The sequence below is a fragment of the Cygnus atratus genome, chromosome 4 (assembly GCF_013377495.2).
Source record: "Cygnus atratus isolate AKBS03 ecotype Queensland, Australia chromosome 4, CAtr_DNAZoo_HiC_assembly, whole genome shotgun sequence".
In the NCBI taxonomy this organism is placed as follows: domain Eukaryota; kingdom Metazoa; phylum Chordata; class Aves; order Anseriformes; family Anatidae; genus Cygnus; species Cygnus atratus.
This window is the reverse complement of record NC_066365.1, coordinates 69,213,771-69,235,712: the sequence shown is the minus strand read 5'-3', so window position 1 is coordinate 69,235,712 and position 21,942 is coordinate 69,213,771. Positions and strand designations below refer to the sequence as shown.

Genomic DNA, 21,942 nt, shown 5'->3' with positions numbered 1-21,942 from the left:
TTTTAAAATGCTGAGAATAAAAATGTAACCCCCAAACAAATATATCAAAAATATAATTTCAAGAATTATTCATTAAAAATGCTAAAATCCCACATTAGTAGGCACAGTTAGCATATTGCATTAGTCCTACCCAGATACCAGCTTTTGTTCTGAAAAGACTCTCAGCCATATAAGCAGAATACAGAAAGACACAGGCAAACAAGGATGCCATAAACATATGGGATGACGTACTTCCAAGAAACAACTACGGAACTTCTTAAACTATGCATTCATGCCCTTTGAAACTCTGAGTAGACGGTGTCCTGTTACTGTATAAACATCAACCTTGCTTTTGCTTTTAATACAGTAGCAAAAAAAAAAAAAAAAAAAAAAAACAAGAAAAAGAGAAAGCAACTCAGTTTGAAAACAAATTCCTCTGCCTAAAATAAAACTAGCCATCTTCAAGAAGTCAGTCTAATATTTTTTCCCTCAACGGGTAACGCTGCGTACTAATGTGGAAATAAGAGTTTGAAATAAAATGGTTAATTCCCTTAGTTATTCTATTTTGAATTATTTTTACCTGAAATAAATCTCTCCCAAATTCTGCTCTTACCATTAGAATCTGTTTGGCAGCAGTTTAAATTAAACACATTATGTTATAATAATAGCAGGTAGATAATGATAGTGTCCAGGAAGTAGAAGCCAGTCAATACTGGTGTACCCCAGGGGTCAACAATATGCCCAATACTTCCATTAATGACCTCTGGGATGGTACAGACTGAACCCTCAGCAAGTCTGCAGACACAACACCAGGAGGAATGGCTGGCAAGCCAGAGAGTTGTGCCCAGAGAGACACTGAAGTCTCCAGCCTTGCAGATACTCAAAACCCAAATGGACGCAGTCCTGGGCAGCCCGTTCCAGCTGACTCTGCTTTGAGCAACAGGATTGGACTACACAATCTCTACATCCATTATTTTATGAAAAAATGTTACAAACCCAAAAAGAACATGAAAACAAGCCTTCCCAATCTCCTACAGGAGTATTTTAAGTAATAACTACTAACCATATATACAAATCAATTTTGTAACAGTGGAGAGGCACACCACATTCTAGATCTTAATCTCTGCCACATTTCAAAAACACATGCACACAAAAAATAACCAGTGACAACTAATAAAAACATGTTCCTAAAAATGCCACTAAACAAGATGCAAAACAGGCACTTGAAAATCATCAAAAAAACAAGCTACAAAACACACACAAGAGGCTTGCTTAAGCAAGAAGCATTATTTTGAATAAGTAACTTACTGTAAGGCTGTGCAAGAAGAACAAGGCTTCAGTATGACAAAAAAAAGAATCTATATAGAAAGGCTCAATGCTGGCATTCTTAAGAAAAAGAATCTGCAAAAATGCTCCTTTATTTGTGCAAGAGTATGACAATATTTCAAGTTTCCTGCATTTTCAAAACATCTATTTCACATCGTACTATTGTCAGTAATTGCAAAACTATGGCTAACTAGAATATTTTAAACGTGAAATGCCTATTCCAGTCTCAATTTCTTAATTCTCTTAAAAAAAAAATCTTGGTTTGGTATTCATATCCAGAGTTGAAAGAGTAACTCTTTCAAAGAGTTCTCTGAACTTATGCATGGAACTTATTTTATTCCTGAATATGTGCAAGCCTGTTCTTTATGACCACTTCATGACAGCTCTGCTGAAAAGCACTTGGGTAGCCTCAACAGACAGCAACCTGATCACGAGCCAGCAGCGTGCTCTGGCAGAAAATGCTAACAGCAACCATGGTCAAAGTCAGTAGACTGACAGGAGTGACTATGCCTCTTTACCTGGCTCTTGGTATGCACTTTACCTGGTCACATCTAAACACTGCACCCAGTTCTGAGCTCTCCCCAAAAAGACATCCGTAAACTGGAGAGAAGATAAAGACTGCAAGAAGATTCAGCTATATTCTGTTTTTATATGAACTTTTGGACAATTTCTCCAGCCAAATCCAAGCCAGATAGCAAATAGTTATCTGACTAACAAAGCATGCTCTGATCATAGCAAAGTATGATAATCCTAGAAATTAACTTTTAACAGTGGTATGAATTATGTTCAGCAATATACTGAAGAAATGGTGAGAGAATATACTAGAAAATTTTTATAGTATACGTATACTGCACATATCTGCTTAGAAGAGGGAGTCAGTAGTTCAGTTCAAACCTGGGAATCTCTATTTAATCCTTTGGTCTGAATTACACCCTTGAAAAGAAAAAAACAACTCACCTTTACCTATTCTTGTCCTTGCCTTCCTTATGTTAACTACATATACATACATACGTTTATTTATTTGTATATATGAAAATTTATATATATTATATATAAACATGCATAGATCCATTATGTCTACAGCCAGTGCAAATGCACCCCCCCAAAACAGGCATTAGTTTCAATAACACAAATAGATAAAGGAAATGCTCAGAAGTTTCTTGTGCTGACTTCCTGTTTCTGCATTGGTAGTTAAGAATTTGCAGTCACGTACAGTTTTCCAGATTACCTTAATGCCTTCCAGTACGGGTGCTGTATCTTTCAAGGTCTCCATATCTGCCCTTGCCAGTTCTTGTTCGCCATCCATACCCATCTGACTTTTCTTAGCTTGCAAAGCAGCTGGTTCAAGATCTGCTGCTGATTCCACCTCTTTCTAAATTTGACAGACCCAAGAAGTTTAATTAAACAAAGATAACGTTATCTGTATTAGGATCAGCAAAGAATGGCTTCTTAAAATAGAAGTAATTGCCAAACCAGATGTAGACATTTTTATGACAATACTAAAAAAACTGCAACATATTGAGTGGTTTCATATTAAAATACCAAATGCACTTAATAAACTGTGCCTGTGAGCAACTGAGGCTTTATGCACCCAGTAAGCCAGGCCAGCAGCAGCTTTTATACTCAAGTAGTATACCAAGGACATTACCTGCTTAATGACAAATAGGTAGAGCCAAAAGCAAGAACAATTATAATTACAGTAATGAAAAACACACACACACTAAAAATCAAAATTAACAAGAAGAAAAAACACAAGCCACCACGTCTTTTGCTAGAGGAATAAATGGTTTCTTTTATTACTCTGATTAAGAGGAGAAATCAGAGATATGTAAGACAAAGTCTTCTGTGTTTCACAGAGAATCCTTCTGTACTGCATTCTGTTTTAGTATTTTCCCACCTTTACTGCACGTAGACTTAAAGTCCAGTTTCCTGCAGACAGCATGTGGAACAGAGGCAGTAACTCATACCATGCTGCTTTTCATCATTACACTGACGTTTATTTCTCAGCAGTTGAGAACAGAACTTACCATGGCTGCAACTTGAAGGGTTTCTTTGGCCTTCTCTGCCGCTTCAGACATTCTTTCCAACTCTTTTTCTTCATTTTCTTTCCTGATGGCTTCTTCTTCCTGAAGCGTTGCTTCTAGCCGTGCTTTGTTATCTATTTTTTCACCTTCAACTTCTGCCACTTTGACTTGAGCCTCTTTGGCCTACAAATAATGCAAGAGGTCTATAAAAGTCTCCCTCTACATAATACAAAAAGTCTGTATACCATTACTGAGATAGGTAGTACAGGTATGCTAATGAATACACTAATGAATACAATTAAAACACCAGAAAGCTGGCCTATTTTTTCCCATTTTTCAGAAAAAGATTATTCTTTCTTTGAAAATGAGAGCTTTCCATCCTGAAAGTGTAATACATTCTTCATTCTCTTTCTTTCAAGATCACCAATAATCTATTCAAATAATCTCTCTCTTTACAAAACATTAACATTTTTACAGCAAAACATTGAAATAATTGGGTTTCCTGAAACTGTCTGAATCACGAGTTTTGCTTTTGCAGTTTCTAAGTTTATCTAACCCTACATAAGCTTGGTTCATAGCCTCTATGCTGAGGAAATTCTCAATTAAGTAGTTAATACACAGGGATGCATAAAATGCTTAGTGGTATGTTGTATAGTAGAATAGGAAACAGTTTCAATATCTGAGTGAACATAATAAACCATCTCCTTTTATTTATGAATTCTGAGAACACTATCACAGAAGAAACTGGTCTCAAATAGATTTGAGGGTAAACAATTTAACACCAAAGTGACAAAGAACAGCACAGGACAAGCAGATCTAATTGTAGCGCTGAAGCAGAAAAATACAGTAAATGCTATCACTGATAGAAAGGTTTCTTGAAGTGCATCTTTGCAACACCAAACTACGAACAGCTATGTTAAGAGGAACAGTTGTGCACCCATTTTCAACTCCTGGCTGAGTTTAACACTGAATAAATTTAGTTTTTACAAATCAGATAAACCAAGAAAAATAGCAAAACATGATACACTTAAGAACTATATGGTGCTCTAATAATTAGATTTGTAAACCACATAAAAGGTTCCACTTCTGACATATAGAAACAGAATAAAAGTCTGCCTCAAGTACCTCCACAGCTGTTATTGCTATTAAGGTAGAAATTAATTAATTTCAAGTGATAACTATCCTCTATTGTGATAGGAAAGATGGAATTCACATAAACACTAGAGAGAATGACTTTTAATTTTAATAGATCTTTCTTCCACAAACCAGAGGTATTTTTTTTAGTGTTACTGTTCACACACACACAATTTGGTGAAACAAAATATAAGTTCTGTAAGATAGTAATGTAACTTTATCCATACTGGCCAAAAGCAGAGTAAGTCAAACTTGGATCAGTAAACCTACAGAACAAGTTGTTTTGAAGACAGAATTTCATATGAGCAACTGAGCTCAACCATGATAGCTTCCAGATCCAATATGAAATCAGGGAGTCAAGAGACATATCCCAGCCTGTCATGTCTCAGTCAATTTTCAATGGAAGATTTTAGATATGTGACATTTATGAGCATTTCCACCTCTGTTCTTCGTAAGTGGAGAACTATGATCAGCAGTTTTGCCTTTCACTCATAAGCATGGCCTGAGAAATTCCATTTACACATGAAAAGGTCTGAATTCATCCAGAACAACCACCAATATCCAGAAAAAGAAATCCATAGAGTAACTCAAACTTCAACTCCACATCTTATTAACCATAATCAACATAGCAGCAGAGCCTGCAAACACTGTATGCATCTTTATATTGCCTACAGTGTAGTTTGGAATTTTATTCAAGTAAAAAGTGTATTGCATATATTTCTATACTACTGTCTACCCTCATGCAATGAAATAATGCTTTTTATTTGCTTTATTCTCAGGCCCCTCCAAATCCAACTGGTGCATTTCAAGGCCACTCAAATAAACCTACCCATTTTTCAGCTTTTCAAAGAAAAAAAGAATGAAAAATATCTACTGCTCTAAACAAATTTTCAGTGATGATAACGCGAGTTAGTTATAAACCGTATAAATCATACTTACAACACTCTCTGGTAGTGTCTGAAGTGTTGTTTTGAGCTGATCAGCTGGAGAAAGGGTGTCTGGAAGATACATGGCTCTGGATAAAATCAGCAGTGAAGTAGGGATTTCCTGGTTCAGGTGCAGATCTAGCCACTATGAATACAATACATAAAACAGAAGCCTTCAACTTTTGGATTTCTTTCTCTTTTGACAAATCAATTCAAGCATATGCAAAAGAGTAAATTCTAATTTTTATCACTAGTTATCAATCAACATCCTAGCACAGGAGCTACAGCCTATAACCAGGAAAGAATTAAAGAGATTGCACTGAAGAAGTACTTGAAGAAGTATTTTGTTTGAAGAAGTACAGAATATTTGAGGAAGTATATTGTTTCTTATGCATCTTCCTCTAAACCAGACAACCAAAAGACAAAATTTCTTTTTTCCAAGATATACTTAGAGAAAAGTTTTTTTTACAGAGTAATACAGATAGTTAACAGACAAAGGCAAAATTAAAAACATATTTAAGTCTATGTATGTATTTGCATCAACAAAACATCATGGCCCAGTTGAAAACCAGAAGCCCACTGCTACTATGTACTTATACAGTACATATGACAAAAGCTTATTAAGGAGACTGTTTTAGCCTAGCCCTTAATAAGAACAGAATCAAAATATCTTATCAGAATCATAACAAAAATCATAGCTAGCAATTAAAATTAAGCCTGTGCATTCAATGTTGCAAAAACGTACCTGTTTAAGCTGTTCTTTGAGACGCTCCTCTGTCACACCAAGGGCTCTCATTCCTCGTGCACGACAGGCTGCCTGCAGTTCTTTAACAGTCAGGGTATCAACTCCTTCTTCAGCAATCAGCTGCACAAAACATAAAATAAACTCACCGTGTAACAGCTCAAAAATGAAAAACAACCATCGACGCACTCCCAGAAGTCTGTATTTTTTACAACGACCACTAGAGGCTGCTGCAATAACACAAAACAGCCTGGACTTTTCAAACAGCAGTGAACATTATACCGTAATCTTAACAGCTCCATAATAGTAATGCCAATTTCTCTCCGAGTTTGATTTCTATTAGCTCCTTCACAAGTTATAGTTTCATAGAAATGCTCTTCTTTTTAATATGATTAATTTCATTGTAATTAATGGTAGGTAAAAAATGGCAGGTTTTTCTTTAGAGAGACATAAGATTTCAAAAACTCTTTAAGCCTTTTTAAGTTAGCTCAAAAATAATTAAGACAAAGACAGGAAAACACTTAGAAAAAGTTTACATAAATACACTCAGTCTTACACATAAACATTATTAACCAGTACATATTTCGAATGACTCACTTTGTCATCTGCTTTTATACTTCTCAGCCTCATAGTCAACTGGAAACGGAGGAAGTTATTTGTCCCAATTGACTGAAGTTCCAGCAATTTACAAAGTGCCACCAGCTGAGGCCTGGTCAGATTGTCCAGTGTCAACTCATCTTCAAATAGTTTTGAGAACCTTAAGATCTCTTCATTACTGGGTCTTTCGCCAGTTTCCCTGATCTGTAAGAAAAACAAAGAAACAAAAAGCCTTTCAAAGCAAATTCCATGCCTGGGCATTATTTTGAACAATAAGAACTGTTCTCATTTGTCAGGTACTCCGCCTCAATTTTCGTAATAGGAAATAGGATATAAGGAAGTCCTGGTTGCTTTTTTTTGTTTGTTTGTTTCAAAAAAAAATGTGTTTACTATAAAAGGCAACAGAATTGATGGTGTTAACAGTTCCCAACAGCACTGCATAATGTACATAGCTAGATAAAACCCATTAAAACCAACAATTAGATGCATGTGCATACTAATGAGTAGTTTTCTCTGAATTGGCACTGGCTTGAAATACCTCAAAATACCTAACAGAAGTACAGAAGAACTGTTGCTACAGAAATCATGTAGGCAAGTACTCTTTCTGGTACCATGTTTAGTAAACATAAAGCATGTTGAAAGCATCAGCCTGTTAAGATACGCTGAGAAGCATGCCACGATTCCCAATTGCAAATATTTGCAACATTGGGGTCCCTATAAAATGATAATTTGGAAACTTGCCTACCTAAATTCTCTCCACAACTGTGGCTGTTACAATATTGTTTTGCTTCAAGTTCCTAGCTGTTCTGCAGCATCTCAATGCAAATACACTTGAAGCTACTCCAAAGCATAAACCACTATCTGGCAAAACACTGAATACATCTAGATGGAAGGTTCCATGTAAATGCGTATACAAATGCGAAGTTAAACCTTTAAATAACGTGCACTTCACAGTAATTAAATTGAAGTACTAGAAGCAAAAACAACAGTTCAAAGCAGGAAAAAAATCCTTAGTCTCATCAGGGCATAGTAGAACTTTGTTACGTATAATGCTGTTGATTTTTCTATTTTAAGTATACCATTAAGTGCTTATTGGTGATATTACTGAATCAAAAGTTTACAGAACCTAACAATCAAAGACTAACTTCCAGCCACTTAACACCTTCAGTCTAAACAGTAGATATCAAAAAAAAAAAAAAATTCCCAATCCATCTACCTGTTTAAAGCCCTGCAAGTTAACTGATAGCAAATACAGTCTAAAATCTAATATTACCTATATAGCCTGATTTATTACACCTACTTGTTTTAGTTGTCAACTCGACGCTTTTAATCAATAGCTAATTAATAAAAAATAAAGATTTGGATGGTTTTGAATCCATTAACTTCCAGGATGGTTGTGTAGCAGAGAAACTAACTCTGAGAAAGGAAGGTCAAAGGCCTCATTACTCCACTTCACCAGCTCCTTCAACACAGGAGCCAATACTGGAACCTTGTGAAAACACTCAAAGTATTTTCTTCTTTGCTTGAAGCTGAATTTTGGCAGAGACAAAATACATAGAGAAAGAGGGGAAAAAAACACGCTATTTCTTTAGAGCTCATGATGAAGTGTCAATTTGCGCTACAAAACAAGACAGTTCTGAAGCAAACTTGTTAAAGCCTGTAATCAGTGGATCCTGTAGAAACAAATACTTCACTGCAGAAGCAGTGGGGAAGCATTTAACCTTCTTTTTACTCTGACATTTATTTTCTAGGATAGTGAAATGACATCAAAGTTCATCTCCATGGCACAAATGAGAAAGTTATGGCTGTAAAAAGCACACCCACACATAAGGAAAGCAGGGCCTGAAGCTTCCTTTTAGTCATTGCAGGAGCTTGGAACTCCCCCTAGCAATAGTGGAGTGTTACGTCATTAATTTCCATAGAAATTAACCCCTGAATTTAAATTCTTAGTAGTTCTCTCAAAAGAAAGCGAAATGTTCCAAATATGAATCATGGCAGTGGCATGCTCCCAGAGTCTGCAGACAGAAATTTTAATGCTTCAGCTACTAGCCATGGTAACTAATCACTTGAGATTTTCTGCAGATGAAAAAGGACAGAAACCGTTGACTGCAAAGAAGCTTCAAAGTACACGGACTTTGCAAGCAGATACTGGCACAACTTGCCAACAGCAATACCATTATTGGAAGTACCCCACTTGCTGCCATCAACTCATTACCCCACCCTTTAAAAACTTTAGTCTCTGCACTCACAAGCAGGAAAAGCTCAAGCTAACTAACAAGCCTTGAAAAGTTCAGCTCTGAAATCCCTAGGCTTGTGTGTCTTTTTCTGTGCAAAGGGCAAGAGCCCATGTCTTTGCTTAAAACTCTCAGCCATTCCTACTCATCCTCAAGAAGAGAGATGACACTTTTACTTTCAGAAAAACACCTGGCAGCAGCAGATGGTTGTTGTCTCAATTCAGCAGCCCCACAATTACAGAAATCAGAAGTGTGAGTGGACTGAGATGAATCCTATCCTGAGAAGATTTATGAATGTATTTTTCATCTCTCCAGAGAATACCTTACCTACAACTTCGTGAAAGGAAATGCTATCAAACCTAAAGGCAGTCAACTTATGAGGGAGGTATTTGACATTCAGTCGATGTTCCAGCACGTGTGATAATAGAAAATACTTGTACCAAACATAATACTCATATTTTAGCAAATCCCTAAATTCTTGTCAGCATCTCATAGAAACTGTGTTTAAAAAAAAAATGAAGATAGGATTAAATATGACAAAAAAGAGCAAATTTTACATTTCCTCCTCTGAATTTTAATCAGGTACTTAGCAAAGAACTTTTATTTCTTTTCACATTTTATACCCAGTGTTCACAAAACCAAGCCAAAAACTATGTGTAAACACCACATACATAGTCTTCTGGATGTTAGAATTAACTCATTAACAAAGAGATAAGGTAAGAACACGAAGAGAATGAGCACAAGTGTATTCCTTCTAGAATTAAGGAGAGAGTAAAAGTACCAGCTAGAATACCACAGCTAAAAACAGTGAGGCTTCAGCACTCTGAAATATTACTTGCCAAAAAGAAATCCTGAAGAAAATACTACACCCTGCTCTTTCAAATCCAACAGAACGGGTAGTTGATGATATGTAAACCGAAGGAAAGAGAAATGCCAACCACCATAGACCAAACAAAATATCGAGGTTTTTTGTTTGTTTGTTTTTTGTTTTGTTTTGTTTTTTACCTTTTGAAAGAAAGTTGAAAAATCTTTTGTAACATTTCCTTTGGCTGCTTTATTTTTTAAGGCCATCTCCTCAATCGTGTCTTGAAGGAATTTAGCCAATTCAAGCTTTACTCTCAGTTGTTTCTTCAATCTCTCCTCCTGTTAAAAAAAAAAGTTTGGTTTTAAATGTTCCTTCCAAAAATACATGCAACTAAATACCACTTTTTCTGCCCTCAGACAAGTTATCTGCAGTGCTTCTAAACTTCTGCTGTTAACACACACATCACAAGAGAACATGCATTTATACCAAAAAACACCAAAACACACTGAAATTCAGGTTGAACAGCTAAAAAGCTCGAGGTGCAATGCCAACAGAGTAAAGTGTAACATGAGTAGCCTCACCCACTACTACTAACATGAACCCACCCACCTAGGAACAAAAAAACAGAAAGTACCCAACTTTGGTTTGGCTAACTCCCAATTCTTGTATCCAGGTCAAGTTCTATTTTACACCTCATCCAAAATAAAAGGTGAATCTATTGCAGAATTAGAAATTAATAGTTACTTAAATGCCATATACAATTCCCCATGATTGATTTTATCTGTGGCTGACTGGGAGGTCACTACCTACAAACCTCATGTAATTATTCTGTGCTCTGATACGGAGAATTTGTCAGGCTCTAAGAGAAAGGGGAGAACGGTCTGTTTGCTTTTACAAAGCGCTAAACAAGAAAACTTAAATGAAGTTTAGACCAAACAATGTGTAAGAAGCTATTTTAAATATTTAGCATAGATACAAAAAACCCTGCATCAAAAATAAAGACTACGAAAACTGACAAATGTAATGCAAAGTAGAAAAAAAAAGTTTTGCAGCTTTCATTTCTGCTCTGTAACAGTCATAGAAAACAGATACTAAAAAACAAAAAAACAAAAATAAGAGAAGCTAACAGCCTTGACAGCTAAGCACCTGCATGTACAAAACAGAAAGCCAGGGTGGCGCTGGTTCATTCCTAGATGTTGACAGCAAAATCATCAGAACAGCATCAAAAATATACCCCAATACTGAAGAGAAAATATTTAGTAGTCCAAACAGTAAGTCATCTTCAGTAATAACCTAAAATCAGTGTTGGATATGACTGAAACGTAGTTTAGGTCACACACTAGAATGTGAAAAAAAATACTCAGAAACATAGTTAGGACTATACTAGGATCATCTGGAGCGAACATCGTAAGAATCCCTTCACAGCCTCAAATGTATGTCAAGTTTAGCTGCTCCTATATAACTTCTGAGCATTATTTGCTATTTTTATTTCACAAAATAAGAAGCTTTTTCCTGTTTTTATTTAACAAAACTATTTTCTCTTCCATACAGACGACAAAACAGGAAACTGAAATGCTATTCTGTAATTACTGCAACACTGTTTACTTTAATACCCTGACTGCGGAACCCTATTTAAATGTGTAGCTACCAATAACCCTCATGTAGATTTTTCCATTCTGTATCTCTTAATACCTCGTCAGAAGTTTTACTTTCACTTAAAAAAATATTTATTTAGTAATAGCATACTATGATTTTACATAGCAACATAAAGCCTTCCAAATCATTAGAACAGCTTAATAACAGTAAATTGCCAAATATTCCTCCTGAAACTGTTACACAATAAAACAATCTGTAAATTAAAATATGATCTGAACTAGAATGATACATGTATTTTCCTGCCCAGTAAAAATTTTAAAAAGCTTTTACAGCTTTTGTTGGTTATAAAACTATATTAGGTAAAAGAAAGTACTTAATTAACTTTTAATTAAGAATTAAATCACGGATTTTGTTAATAGGATTCCCCAGACACGCACAGCAGGCATAAAGTATGTTCAGGTAACATTTAATAGACAAGTTTTAAGTTTTTCCAAACGTCTTACTGGATTACAAATTCACTTACTCACCTTTTTAGACTTTGTCTCAAATGTAGAAGGAAGCATATTAGGGAACAACTTAAGAGCTACTGGAAGTAAAAATTCCATAAATGGGACAACGAGAAAAACTAGGAAAGGAACCAAGCGGAAGAGGTCAGCACATATTCGAAGAAACTGGAAGAAATAAAAAAAAGTGTATCGATAAGCAAAATGTTATATATTTATTTCAAAAATGCTTTGTATTACCATCAAAATTACCACTTACACACACACACATATTTGCTAGAAAGGAAATTTAAAATAACATAAAGAATGTGAAGAAGTCAGGTTTTAGTATCTTTTTCTTAAAGTTGCTATATACTGCAGAGTGCCAGAGTTTCTCCAGTTTTCAATGCTATAGAAAGTATTTCAAAAGCCTCACTGTGTCTCAATAGGATTATTGAACAAGTATCTCATTTAAACCTCTTAAAAGCACCTGAAAACAGGAGGTGGTCATTTGTTGCTGTTAAAGCTGCTTAACTTCTTTTATTCATCTTTATTTGTACTCCACCACTTCTTACATGCATGAGCTACTATGGACTAAGTAATCAAGAATAAAATGAAAGATCCCTCGCCCCGGCCTTATAACAATTGTAATGTACATTTAAATCCAGGGTAATGAGCCCAGCTCAGTAGATTTTTTTATTTTATTTTATTTTTTTTTTTAAGTTACGGCTTTTCTAGAGCAGTAATCCCCTGAAGCAGGCAGATGCATTAGTTGCTACACCTTGAACTGCATGAAATAAATATTGTCCTTTTGATTTCTGTACACCCACAGGCGCATGGACTAGGCCGTACAGTCTGTAATCATATTTTCAGAACTCTGAAGCTTAATAACTTGGTTTATATTGGGGGAGTGCAGATCCTGCTTGACTCTGTCTCATTTTATAAAGCAAATAAGCAGTTATTGGGAATAATATCAGCTCCTAAATCAGAGACTGAAGGCCAGACGTACACTACTGCCACAGCACTGTCAGTCAACATCATGACTTACTAAATAGTTATGATTGGCAAAAACTAGCAACATAAATGCTATTGCACAAGTAAATACATGCTTCCCCCCGCACTCCCCTCCCCAAAACTCACACCAATCCAGGGGAACAGCAGCAACAAACAGCCTGTACAGGCTGCGTGCTGCTGTAGAACCACTCTGTAGAGTACAAAACCAATAAAACTTTAGTCACCATTTTCTTGGCATAAAACCACCCAAAGATCTTATATACGGTTTGAGGAAAGCACACGCTTCTCAGATCCACAGTTAGACATTTTTTGCTGTATAAAACAAATTCAGCTTCCCAGAAAGGAAGCTTTAGTCCATTGTTTATGGATTCAAAGATGTTTCCATTCATTCCAACAACAGAAGATAAATGAATACCAGGGAGTTCAAAAGGATGTAAGAAAGTTCAGAAGAAAATTTTAAGTCATACGAACAAGTATATTTTCCCTAGAAAAAAGTTCAAATAATTGTACAGAATACAATACAGTGTTCCTATTTCTATCCAGCATCTATTTTTAGATACTGAAAGTATTTGTATGAGGTGAAATCCAAACATAGAGAAGCAGTTTTACAACTGGATTAAGCTAACGTAACACTAACCCGAGATAATACATTAAGTCATAAATGTGCACCAGCAGTCCCAACGTGAAGGCACACCACTGATCCAGCTAAAACTAACCCATAAATACATATGCAGACATGCAGAAAAGGATTAGCACAAACCAAAAGGGCGTGGGGTGGGGCGAAGCACTTGCATTTAAGCACCATGCAGTACTGGCGACTTCTGCAGCAGCACAGTCCTGGATCAGCTTCCATAAATCATGAAACCGCATCAAAGTGAAAGAAAACCATCTCTGCACATAACCTAATACAATGGTGCATGATTACACACACGTTGTTTGGCGGTACAGCATGAAGGACTTGTGACTGCTCTATCTGCTGCTGCAGCTCACACACTACACGCTCCCCTTTTTTCTCCCCACAGGACAGGAGGGTCTGTTAAGGTTGATACACTTACCACAAGCTCTGTAGTATCTGCCATCTAGCCTAAATGTCCTGAGCTATCCTGCTGTAGAAAGTAGTTCTTAAACAGCCACTGCTTTATTTTGCATGCTTTCCTTCTTCCTGACTTATCTCCTAAGTGTACAGAAGTGTTCCTGTTGAATCCAAGCCCCACCAGCAATTGCACATGGAGAATTTTGTGACTGATTTTTGGTTTACGTGAGCAATAGTTCCCTTGCATTAGCCACGCTGCAATTGCTTGTTAATGTGGTTAGATTACTTGGCTATCTTTCCATTATTGCCTCCAAAGAGGAAGGAAAGGGCAGGCAGAAATAACTCATTTGTCAGTTTGAGTGAAGATAAGATTTTTCTGGAACTGTCAGTTCATACATGGTTTAATACATTTAAAGCAGTATGTCCTTCAAATATATACATATAAATATATACATATATATTTAGGAATATATATAATTAAGTAGTCCAGGAGAAACATTTCTTTATTTTAAAGACTTCTTTCAATTTAAGGCTAAATTAAAAAAAAAAAACAAAAAACCCTGTGTTAAAGAAAAGTAAAGGTTTAAAATAAGCATGTGCAAAGGTTTTGTTCAGCTGTAGGCTGTTTTGCTCTTCGCCGACCCTGGGTTCAAAGCCTAGCACAACTCCGTTCCAGAAACAGGACATCCTCTACCTCCACATAAAGAAAGTACACAACCTAGATTGAGAAAATCACATTACTGTAGTTCTTAAAGCTATTTTTCCTACAACTTCCGCACTGGATTGCGCACAGACTTAATCACTGTAAGAGGAGATGCTACATCAACGTGAACACCAACTTATATCTGCACGAGAAACTCCTATTTTACTTAAAATAGGAGAATTGATTTGGAAGTGCTCGTCTGCAAAAAAAAATAAAGTTCAGGAAGTCCAAATGCCAGACCACTAGGGAGCTATGAGAAATACAACTCTGGTCGCTAACCAGCAGTACTAAACAGCAGTCAGGTGAACAAACCCCTTTATCGACCAAATAGCACATGCCTGTCCGAAGATAATGTATGAATACTACAGGTACATGCTTTCTAGTACTCAGTTCTGATCTTTTAGCAGAAATATTTCCGTGGTATTCATATTTTTCTGCTGTTTGTATAATTTCACACAAGTATGGCTCAGCAAATACCAAAGAGGCAGGAAAGCCAATGGTTCCAGTCCTGCCTTGCGGAAGATTTTTGGTTCCATTTTAAACTGTGAATTAACTCGTCTCACTTGGTTTTCCCAATATTCCAAAGCTCTGAAAAAGGCGGCACAAACCAGAACTGCCACTTCCTCAAGACCTGCTGTCCTCATTTCCCCCCCTCTCCTCAGCTGCTCTTTCTTCCCACCACATAATCTCCTCTCTTATGGCAGCACAGACTTTTAAATTTATTGCTGAGCAATGCTTCGGCTGGATCAGCTGCCAAATACACTCTTGTACTGGCATAAAGAATAGAGCAAAAATAAGTAGTGAAGATGCTGAGACCAATACCATCAACCACTGCTGCTGTAGTAGGAGATATAATCTGTAATGAAAACTGCTACACGTGCATTTCTGTCATTTGTCTAATCCTGCAAATATAGGAAAAGAAACATTTCTGCATACTTCACTGAACTGTGATATTTTCAAATTGTCCACGAAAATGGTCAATTGTTAATTATTTCTTTGTAAAGTTACGCACATAATGAGGAAATATTTGTCAAATTCATCAAATCAAAAGTTTTTAGTGACCCCACAGGGAGTTACTAAAAGGAGGAGGAAGAGGAAGGAGGGAAATCCACACAACAATTTTAATTCTAGGAGCAACACCCAACAAAAAGAATGAATTCAGTTTAAATAAATTGAGTGATCAGTAAGGTCACTAAAACAAAATTGGTTTTTACTCATTACCTGTCTCCGTTCTCGACGTGACAGCGTATTTCCATGAAGTATTCTCCAGAGCATCCTCGCAGCTATTTTTGTGTCGATCCACAGTAACCGAAAGCCATGGTAATAATGCTTCAGCTCATCCACAATCCTCTGTCCAATAGATTTTTTCACGACTTCCACTTCTGTTGGACTATATATAGGTCCTCCTTCTTCCAGCTTCTTGTTTTTGTCCTTTAAGGACTTCAGCGACTTTTCAACTATGGAGTCATCTTGAAGGGAACGCGAAGAATGCCACCATCTAATTGGAAGATACTGGGGACCTAAAACACCTACGGCTGCTAGGGGCATCCATGAGCCAGAAGAGCTCATAAGAGTAAAGTACGTTCGTTCAGATCCTCTAGTCCAACAACAGTACTGGTCTTTTTTGGAGTATGCATAAACAGGAGAGACACTAGTGCAATATTTAAAGTGTACAGTCCTTCAAAAGAAAAAAAAAGCATTCAAGAATTAACAACAGATGCTGCATCAGTTGAGAAACATCTACATTTTAGGAAAGCCAAGAAAACCTATGAATCCCAAAATCAGGATGTCTAAATAGTTAGCTTTACTTCATGACAAAAAAACAGGTCAGCAAAAAAAACTGCAGTGAATTTTCCCTTAAACTACTTTGAAAAGGTAGCTTATTTTACTCAAATTAAATAAAAAGCAGCAACCGTAAGTGCCTTCCATTTGAAAATAAACCTGTGAAACCGTAAGTAACAGAAAGCCCCTTCTATTACTTCTCCTGTTTGAAGGAAACACTGGAGAAACCACAGGCTGTAGACTAGGGACAGGTGCTGAGTTACGGGGAGAGAATTAGCATCAGAAATCCAATTTCATTAGAGTTCCTCTTTTACTATCTCCATGCATCTTGTTTCCCTTTTTCAGCAGAAACTTTATAAATCAAGTTCCATCGTGGTACCAAGGTGACGCATACTGGAGCAACACTCTTCTACCCTATTAAGAATTTTGTTCTTTTATTAAATGTAAACAGAAGACATTACTCAAAAGCCTCAAACATTATTTACACGCACATTAGAACTACTCAAAATATGTAAGGAGGCTTATACTTCACATTTTTTCAGAAAAATGACAAATTTAAAACAGCAGATACAATATCCTACATTGTATATATAAAATACACATACAGCATCCTATATTGCATCTACCTGCTGTTGCGGTAGGTGTCCAGTATTACAAGGTAAAGCATTAAAAAATTCAAGTAAGCCTTGTGATCTAGGTAAGGAACGAAGAACGAACTCTGTCAACATCCAACTCCGTAACTGTCTCAAGAACACGTAGTAGCTGGATTCGTTTTCAGAAGAGGTCATCACTTCCTAGGAGAGCCTCAACCAAGGCTGTACCATACAGCACACTGCCTTGGTTTAACCGAGATACAACTCAAATGACTACGTTCCTAACTACCAAACTACACGTTTTAAGCTAGATTTGATTGAATGTTTCCTCTGTGGAACCCCCCAGAGGAAGTACACAAGAAGCCCACGATAGCCCATTATGCCACTTGGAATCAGTCGAGAACAGATGATTAATATTCTATTGCTTTCATATCATAAGGGAAACAGAAATGGTTGAAGTGGGTGAAAAAGGGAAGATCTCACTTTCCTTCTCCCACACACAACCAGGCAGACGAAGAGTAGTAAATACTCAAGACTTCTTCATCTGTCTATAACATAAACTGAAACTGATATTTTGCACATTTTTGTCTACAAGAGTGAAAGCTGCATTCTATTATAGTATACTAACTGACAATTTGGTACAGCTCTGAGTTTAGGAAAAAAAATCATATTTACTCACATTTTGTTTGTCAACCTCAGCGATGTACAGCTTAGACATGCCCGATCTCCCAAGTTACCTAGAAAAACACAAGTTATTAGCATTCATTCTGAAATTCACAAAGTCATTTATCCATAGAGTGAATTGTAAACAAACATGATTGTAAAAGACTGGTCTTACTAAGAAATAGCTACCAACAAAAACACAATAAAAAAGGTGCTTAGCAGCAACTGGACTTACTTATTGTAAGCACATTCACACTTCGGATGATTGTGCACAATCACAAACATCCAAGCAAGAAAGGTTTTATGTTTGACGATAGCAATGTGATGTACTAAAGCCTAAGTACCTCATCGTATTTCAGCAGAAGCCAAAGCGTATGTCACAGTCTCCTCCTTTCTCTCAATCTGTAATCCCCTGACTCATAGGATGAAATGGAAAAACAGGTGGGAAGCAACTCTGTAACGTGGCTGGCATCCCCAGAAGTGTTCAAGCAAACTGTCCATACATACAGTCGAACTCTGTGGAACATGAGGTACTGCCTGAACTTGTTAAATTACCTTAACAAGTCTCTGAGTCCTTTGGACAAGCAACTGCAACTCATAAAAACCTCACTGAAAGCAGAAGTCATTTCTGAATGGTTCCACAACACTACAATATGAGATGATCTGGATGGATTATCACCTACTAATTCTGGACAAGGCCAAGAGATGGCAGGGTATGAGGGTGGTTTTGAAGGTTATTGGTCAACTTTTCCATCATCAAAGGTATAATCTACGACAGAACCTGAGGTAGAGAGTGTGGTATATGAGGAAATGCACCACTAAAGCTGATTGGCAGAAGCCTTCCCCAACAACACAGCCTAATTATTACAGGAAAAGAGATACCTTCAAAATCAGGTAGGGCAATCAAGAAGCACGGAAGGAAGAAGAAAAAAGATAAACTGACTTACCAAAGAAATATCCCAGTAATTTGGGATTATCACGTCCCATGCTCAGTGGGCTTTGATATCATTACCACAAAAGCTGTGGCATTATCAAATCAAAAGAAAATGATTCACCCTTCTCAAGTTATATCAAAGTCTAACAGGCACTCACTACCACCGCAAGTAAAAGCCAGGGAAAAGCCAGTCCCTTCTGGCTCATAAATCAAGCCCCGAGAAGATGAGAAGGCATCCTGATCAGTGACTCAATTTCTCGACCTGAGAACCAAGCCATCTCAGAAGGATGCCCCTGACTCTAAGGGACAGCTGAGCAAATCAAGAGTACTCCAAATCTTGACAGATGAGCCCCAGCACTGTAATCTGTTTCCTTACCTCAGTGCCAGGAAGCACACAAAGCCTAAATCAACCAAAAATTGCACCCGCAACAACAAAAAAAAGCCAAAAATTGCGTCCTACTGGTAGAGGACATTACCTTTACAGACAGCTGCACCTAGAGCAAAGGGGGATGACATGGAAAAGATCAAAGCTGACTTGGAATTTCTTAAACAGAGCTCACTAACAGCACAGCCCTTTCACTTCACTTATCTTTATTTTAATTCCAGCTAGGATTCACTAATTCTAAAGAAGGGGACAAAGAACAAAACTCCATAGTTACGACAAGAAAGAAAACATGCTGACTCAAACAATTCTTGTCACACTGCCATTCGGAGTGTGAATCGGCACTGGGCACGCAGAAAACATGGATGTCACTGGAACAAGCTACAGGATAACTTCATTTCAACCTTGCTAGTTCTGTCAACAAGAGCTCTTTTTGGCCGAGTCTATGTTCTAGCGTACCTAAGAGTGACCCGTCCCTGAATGAAAATACACACTTGGTTCAGAAAAGAGCGATGTCCATACTCCTTGCTTCTAGGTTAAGACAGACAGACAAATGTGTCTGAACAAGGTGAACACAGCTCACCGTACTCAACACTTTATTTAAGAAGCCTGTGTTAGAATAACTTGCTTTGGAAGTAGAAAAGTGACAGTGGCAGACAAGCTACACATAAACATATTCCTTGTGGAAAAGAGGTCATCAGAAGGTTTAGTTTTAAATTTCAGGGGAACATCAAAACCGAGGTTTTAAATGTAGAATATCTGTGTGCTGTTAGTTCTGAGAGTTTTTAAAAAGAAAAGGCTAATGTGAAGCAAGTCCCTACAAACTACAAGCCTGCAGTGCTTAACAGCTTGATCTTTACTTTTACATCATTTAGGATTCTTAGAAGTGCTTAGCTTTAACTTAATCTTAGATTACTTACACGTAAAGCAAAGAAGATGAGCTAAGTAAAGCAAGCCACTATACAAAAAATGATATAAAATGATGCATTAATAACAGACTAATACTCCAGTTAAAAAGCCCTGGCTACACCACGAGCAGAGTACATTACAACACACAAGTGATCTGGCTTTACCACAGTATTTCAGCAGATGAAAGTTTTCATCTGGGATGAGATTTGTAACGTGCAACAACGGAGGGATTATTATCATTTCTTCTTACTCCATGCCACCAGAGGAATCAAAGCTCCCACCTAATTTGAAGGTGCATGGACATGTTGCTTCCCTGTTTTTAACAAAACTGGATGGGTAAGAAATCGCAGCTGTTTGCTTACGCCACTGTACAAATTCAGCCTAAATAAATGTCTTTATAACTGTAGTAAAAAACAAAGCAACAGGAAAAAAAAAAACCACACCAACAACTAGAAGAAACTATCGCACTTCAGTGCTGGCTGTAACCAAGAAGCTGGCTTGTTATCAAAGCGAGCAAGCACCCGTGTGGCCACTCAGGCTGCCAGACCGTGGATGTGCAGACACCCTGCTCTGACAGCCGGGGCTGTGTGTCGGGGGCACAGCGCTGGTGCTGAGCTCCCAGCCCCACAGCTGAACCTCACCGTGCCAGAGCTGGGACGTAAAAAAGCACCACGGGGCTGACAGCCCGTCACAAGTCATCAGCTGTTTCGTGTCATTAAACCCCACCGCTCGAAGATATTTAAACTGACAAATTAACTGGATTACTGATGAACTATCTCGATTAGTGATGGATGCTGCTATCACGCACTGGGTTTCCTTTTTATTTCCCAAATCTTGCAAAGCCACTTGGAAGAAGCCAAGCTGACGTTTTCCTCACAACAAAGCCCCAGGAAAGGAGCTGAGGTACTTCCCTAAGGGATACAGAGGAGCGAGAAACACAAGCAGGCTGCGTTGGGAACAAAGTAAGAAAATCAGGGACGAAGCAACCGGGGCTGCACCCCCTCCTCTCCCTCAGCCACCTCTGGGGCCGCCACTCCCGGGGACCCCCCGGGCGTCGCCGTCCCCTCCCTGCCTCCTTCCACCCCATCTCCCCCCGTCCCCCCCTCCCTCCTCAGCCCCGCCGGGCCGCGGGGAACCTCACCCCTGGGGGCCCGGCAGCGCGGTAGGCGGCAGGCCGGCCAGCCGCAGGCTCGGAGCAGCACGGACGCCATCTTGGCGGCGGCGGCCTAGCGGCGGGCTGCCAGCCTGCTCATGGCCGCCCCGGGGCGGCTGCCGCCCGCCCGCCCGCCCCGTCCCCGGAGGAGCGGGGTACGCCGGGAAGTGTAGTCCTCGGCACGGTAAGGCGCTGGGGCGAGACGGGGGTTGTAGTCCTGAGGCAACGTCAAGAGAAGGGTGTCGGGGTGCATGCTGGGAGATGTAGTCCGCCCTCAGGCAGCCCGGCCGGGTAGCCGCCTCCATTCCCCGCAGCCCGAGGGGGTTTGGGGGTGCAGATTAGGGATTCCCGAACCGACCCCGGGACCTTGTGGCTCCAGAAGGCCGCGGTGCCCTGAGGGGACAATGGCAGGTCACGGAGCGGCGACGTGACAGAGCCGGGGCCGCTGCGGGGCTCAGCCCCGGGGCTCTCTTTGCCCCTGCCCCGAGCTCACGGGGCCGGTAGCCGGCTCGTTTGGGGCCAAAACCCGGCTTTTAGGGTAGCGTCAAGTGCTGCTTGGCAGCATGTGTGTGTATCTCAGGACGTGATGGAAAAAACACCTTTTTTATTTTTTTTTCCTGGAGATTTACAAATGCGGTATTTTTTATTAAAATAGTACATAAAGCAGTCAAGTAGCCGACATCCTTCACTAATTAATAGTCATTAATAGTTGGGCTGTAGGTGGCATGTTACAGTGCAAATACCCACCTATTTCTGACCAGCATTAGCATCTGCTATCAAATATTCAAGTGCTCACTTACTATAGCATTAACCACTACCATTTGTTTTGCTGAGTTTTTAATCATACAGACACGGAAAACAACCAGGACTGAACCACAGAGATCATAATTTCATCTGAGAATAATGAAATTGTAAAAATTAGGAATACATG

The 21,942-nt window shown here is 38.5% G+C and overlaps 2 protein-coding genes across 3 annotated transcripts in view; one reads left to right on the top strand and one right to left on the bottom strand.

Moving 5' to 3' along the window:
* Nucleotides 1-21,247, bottom strand: part of LETM1 (leucine zipper and EF-hand containing transmembrane protein 1) — a 29,865-nt gene extending 8,618 nt beyond the window's left edge. The window contains exons 1-10 of the mRNA XM_035547321.2: nt 21,000-21,247; nt 17,650-17,707; nt 15,817-16,273; nt 11,891-12,034; nt 9,968-10,105; nt 6,729-6,932; nt 6,135-6,254; nt 5,403-5,534; nt 3,333-3,512; nt 2,534-2,677 (exon numbers count right to left, since the gene is read on the bottom strand). Of these exons, the coding sequence (XP_035403214.1) occupies nt 2,534-2,677; nt 3,333-3,512; nt 5,403-5,534; nt 6,135-6,254; nt 6,729-6,932; nt 9,968-10,105; nt 11,891-12,034; nt 15,817-16,273; nt 17,650-17,707; nt 21,000-21,069 (1,647 nt within the window). The 5' untranslated portion in view covers nt 21,070-21,247. The remainder of the gene's footprint in view (nt 1-2,533; nt 2,678-3,332; nt 3,513-5,402; nt 5,535-6,134; nt 6,255-6,728; nt 6,933-9,967; nt 10,106-11,890; nt 12,035-15,816; nt 16,274-17,649; nt 17,708-20,999) is intronic.
* Nucleotides 20,431-21,942, top strand: part of NSD2 (nuclear receptor binding SET domain protein 2) — a 107,360-nt gene continuing 105,848 nt past the window's right edge. The window contains exon 1 of one of the 2 annotated variants that reach the window (XR_007708253.1): nt 20,431-20,820. The gene's annotated coding sequence lies outside the window, so the exon portion shown is untranslated. The remainder of the gene's footprint in view (nt 20,821-21,942) is intronic. The other variant, XM_035547319.1, reaches the window with a different exon arrangement.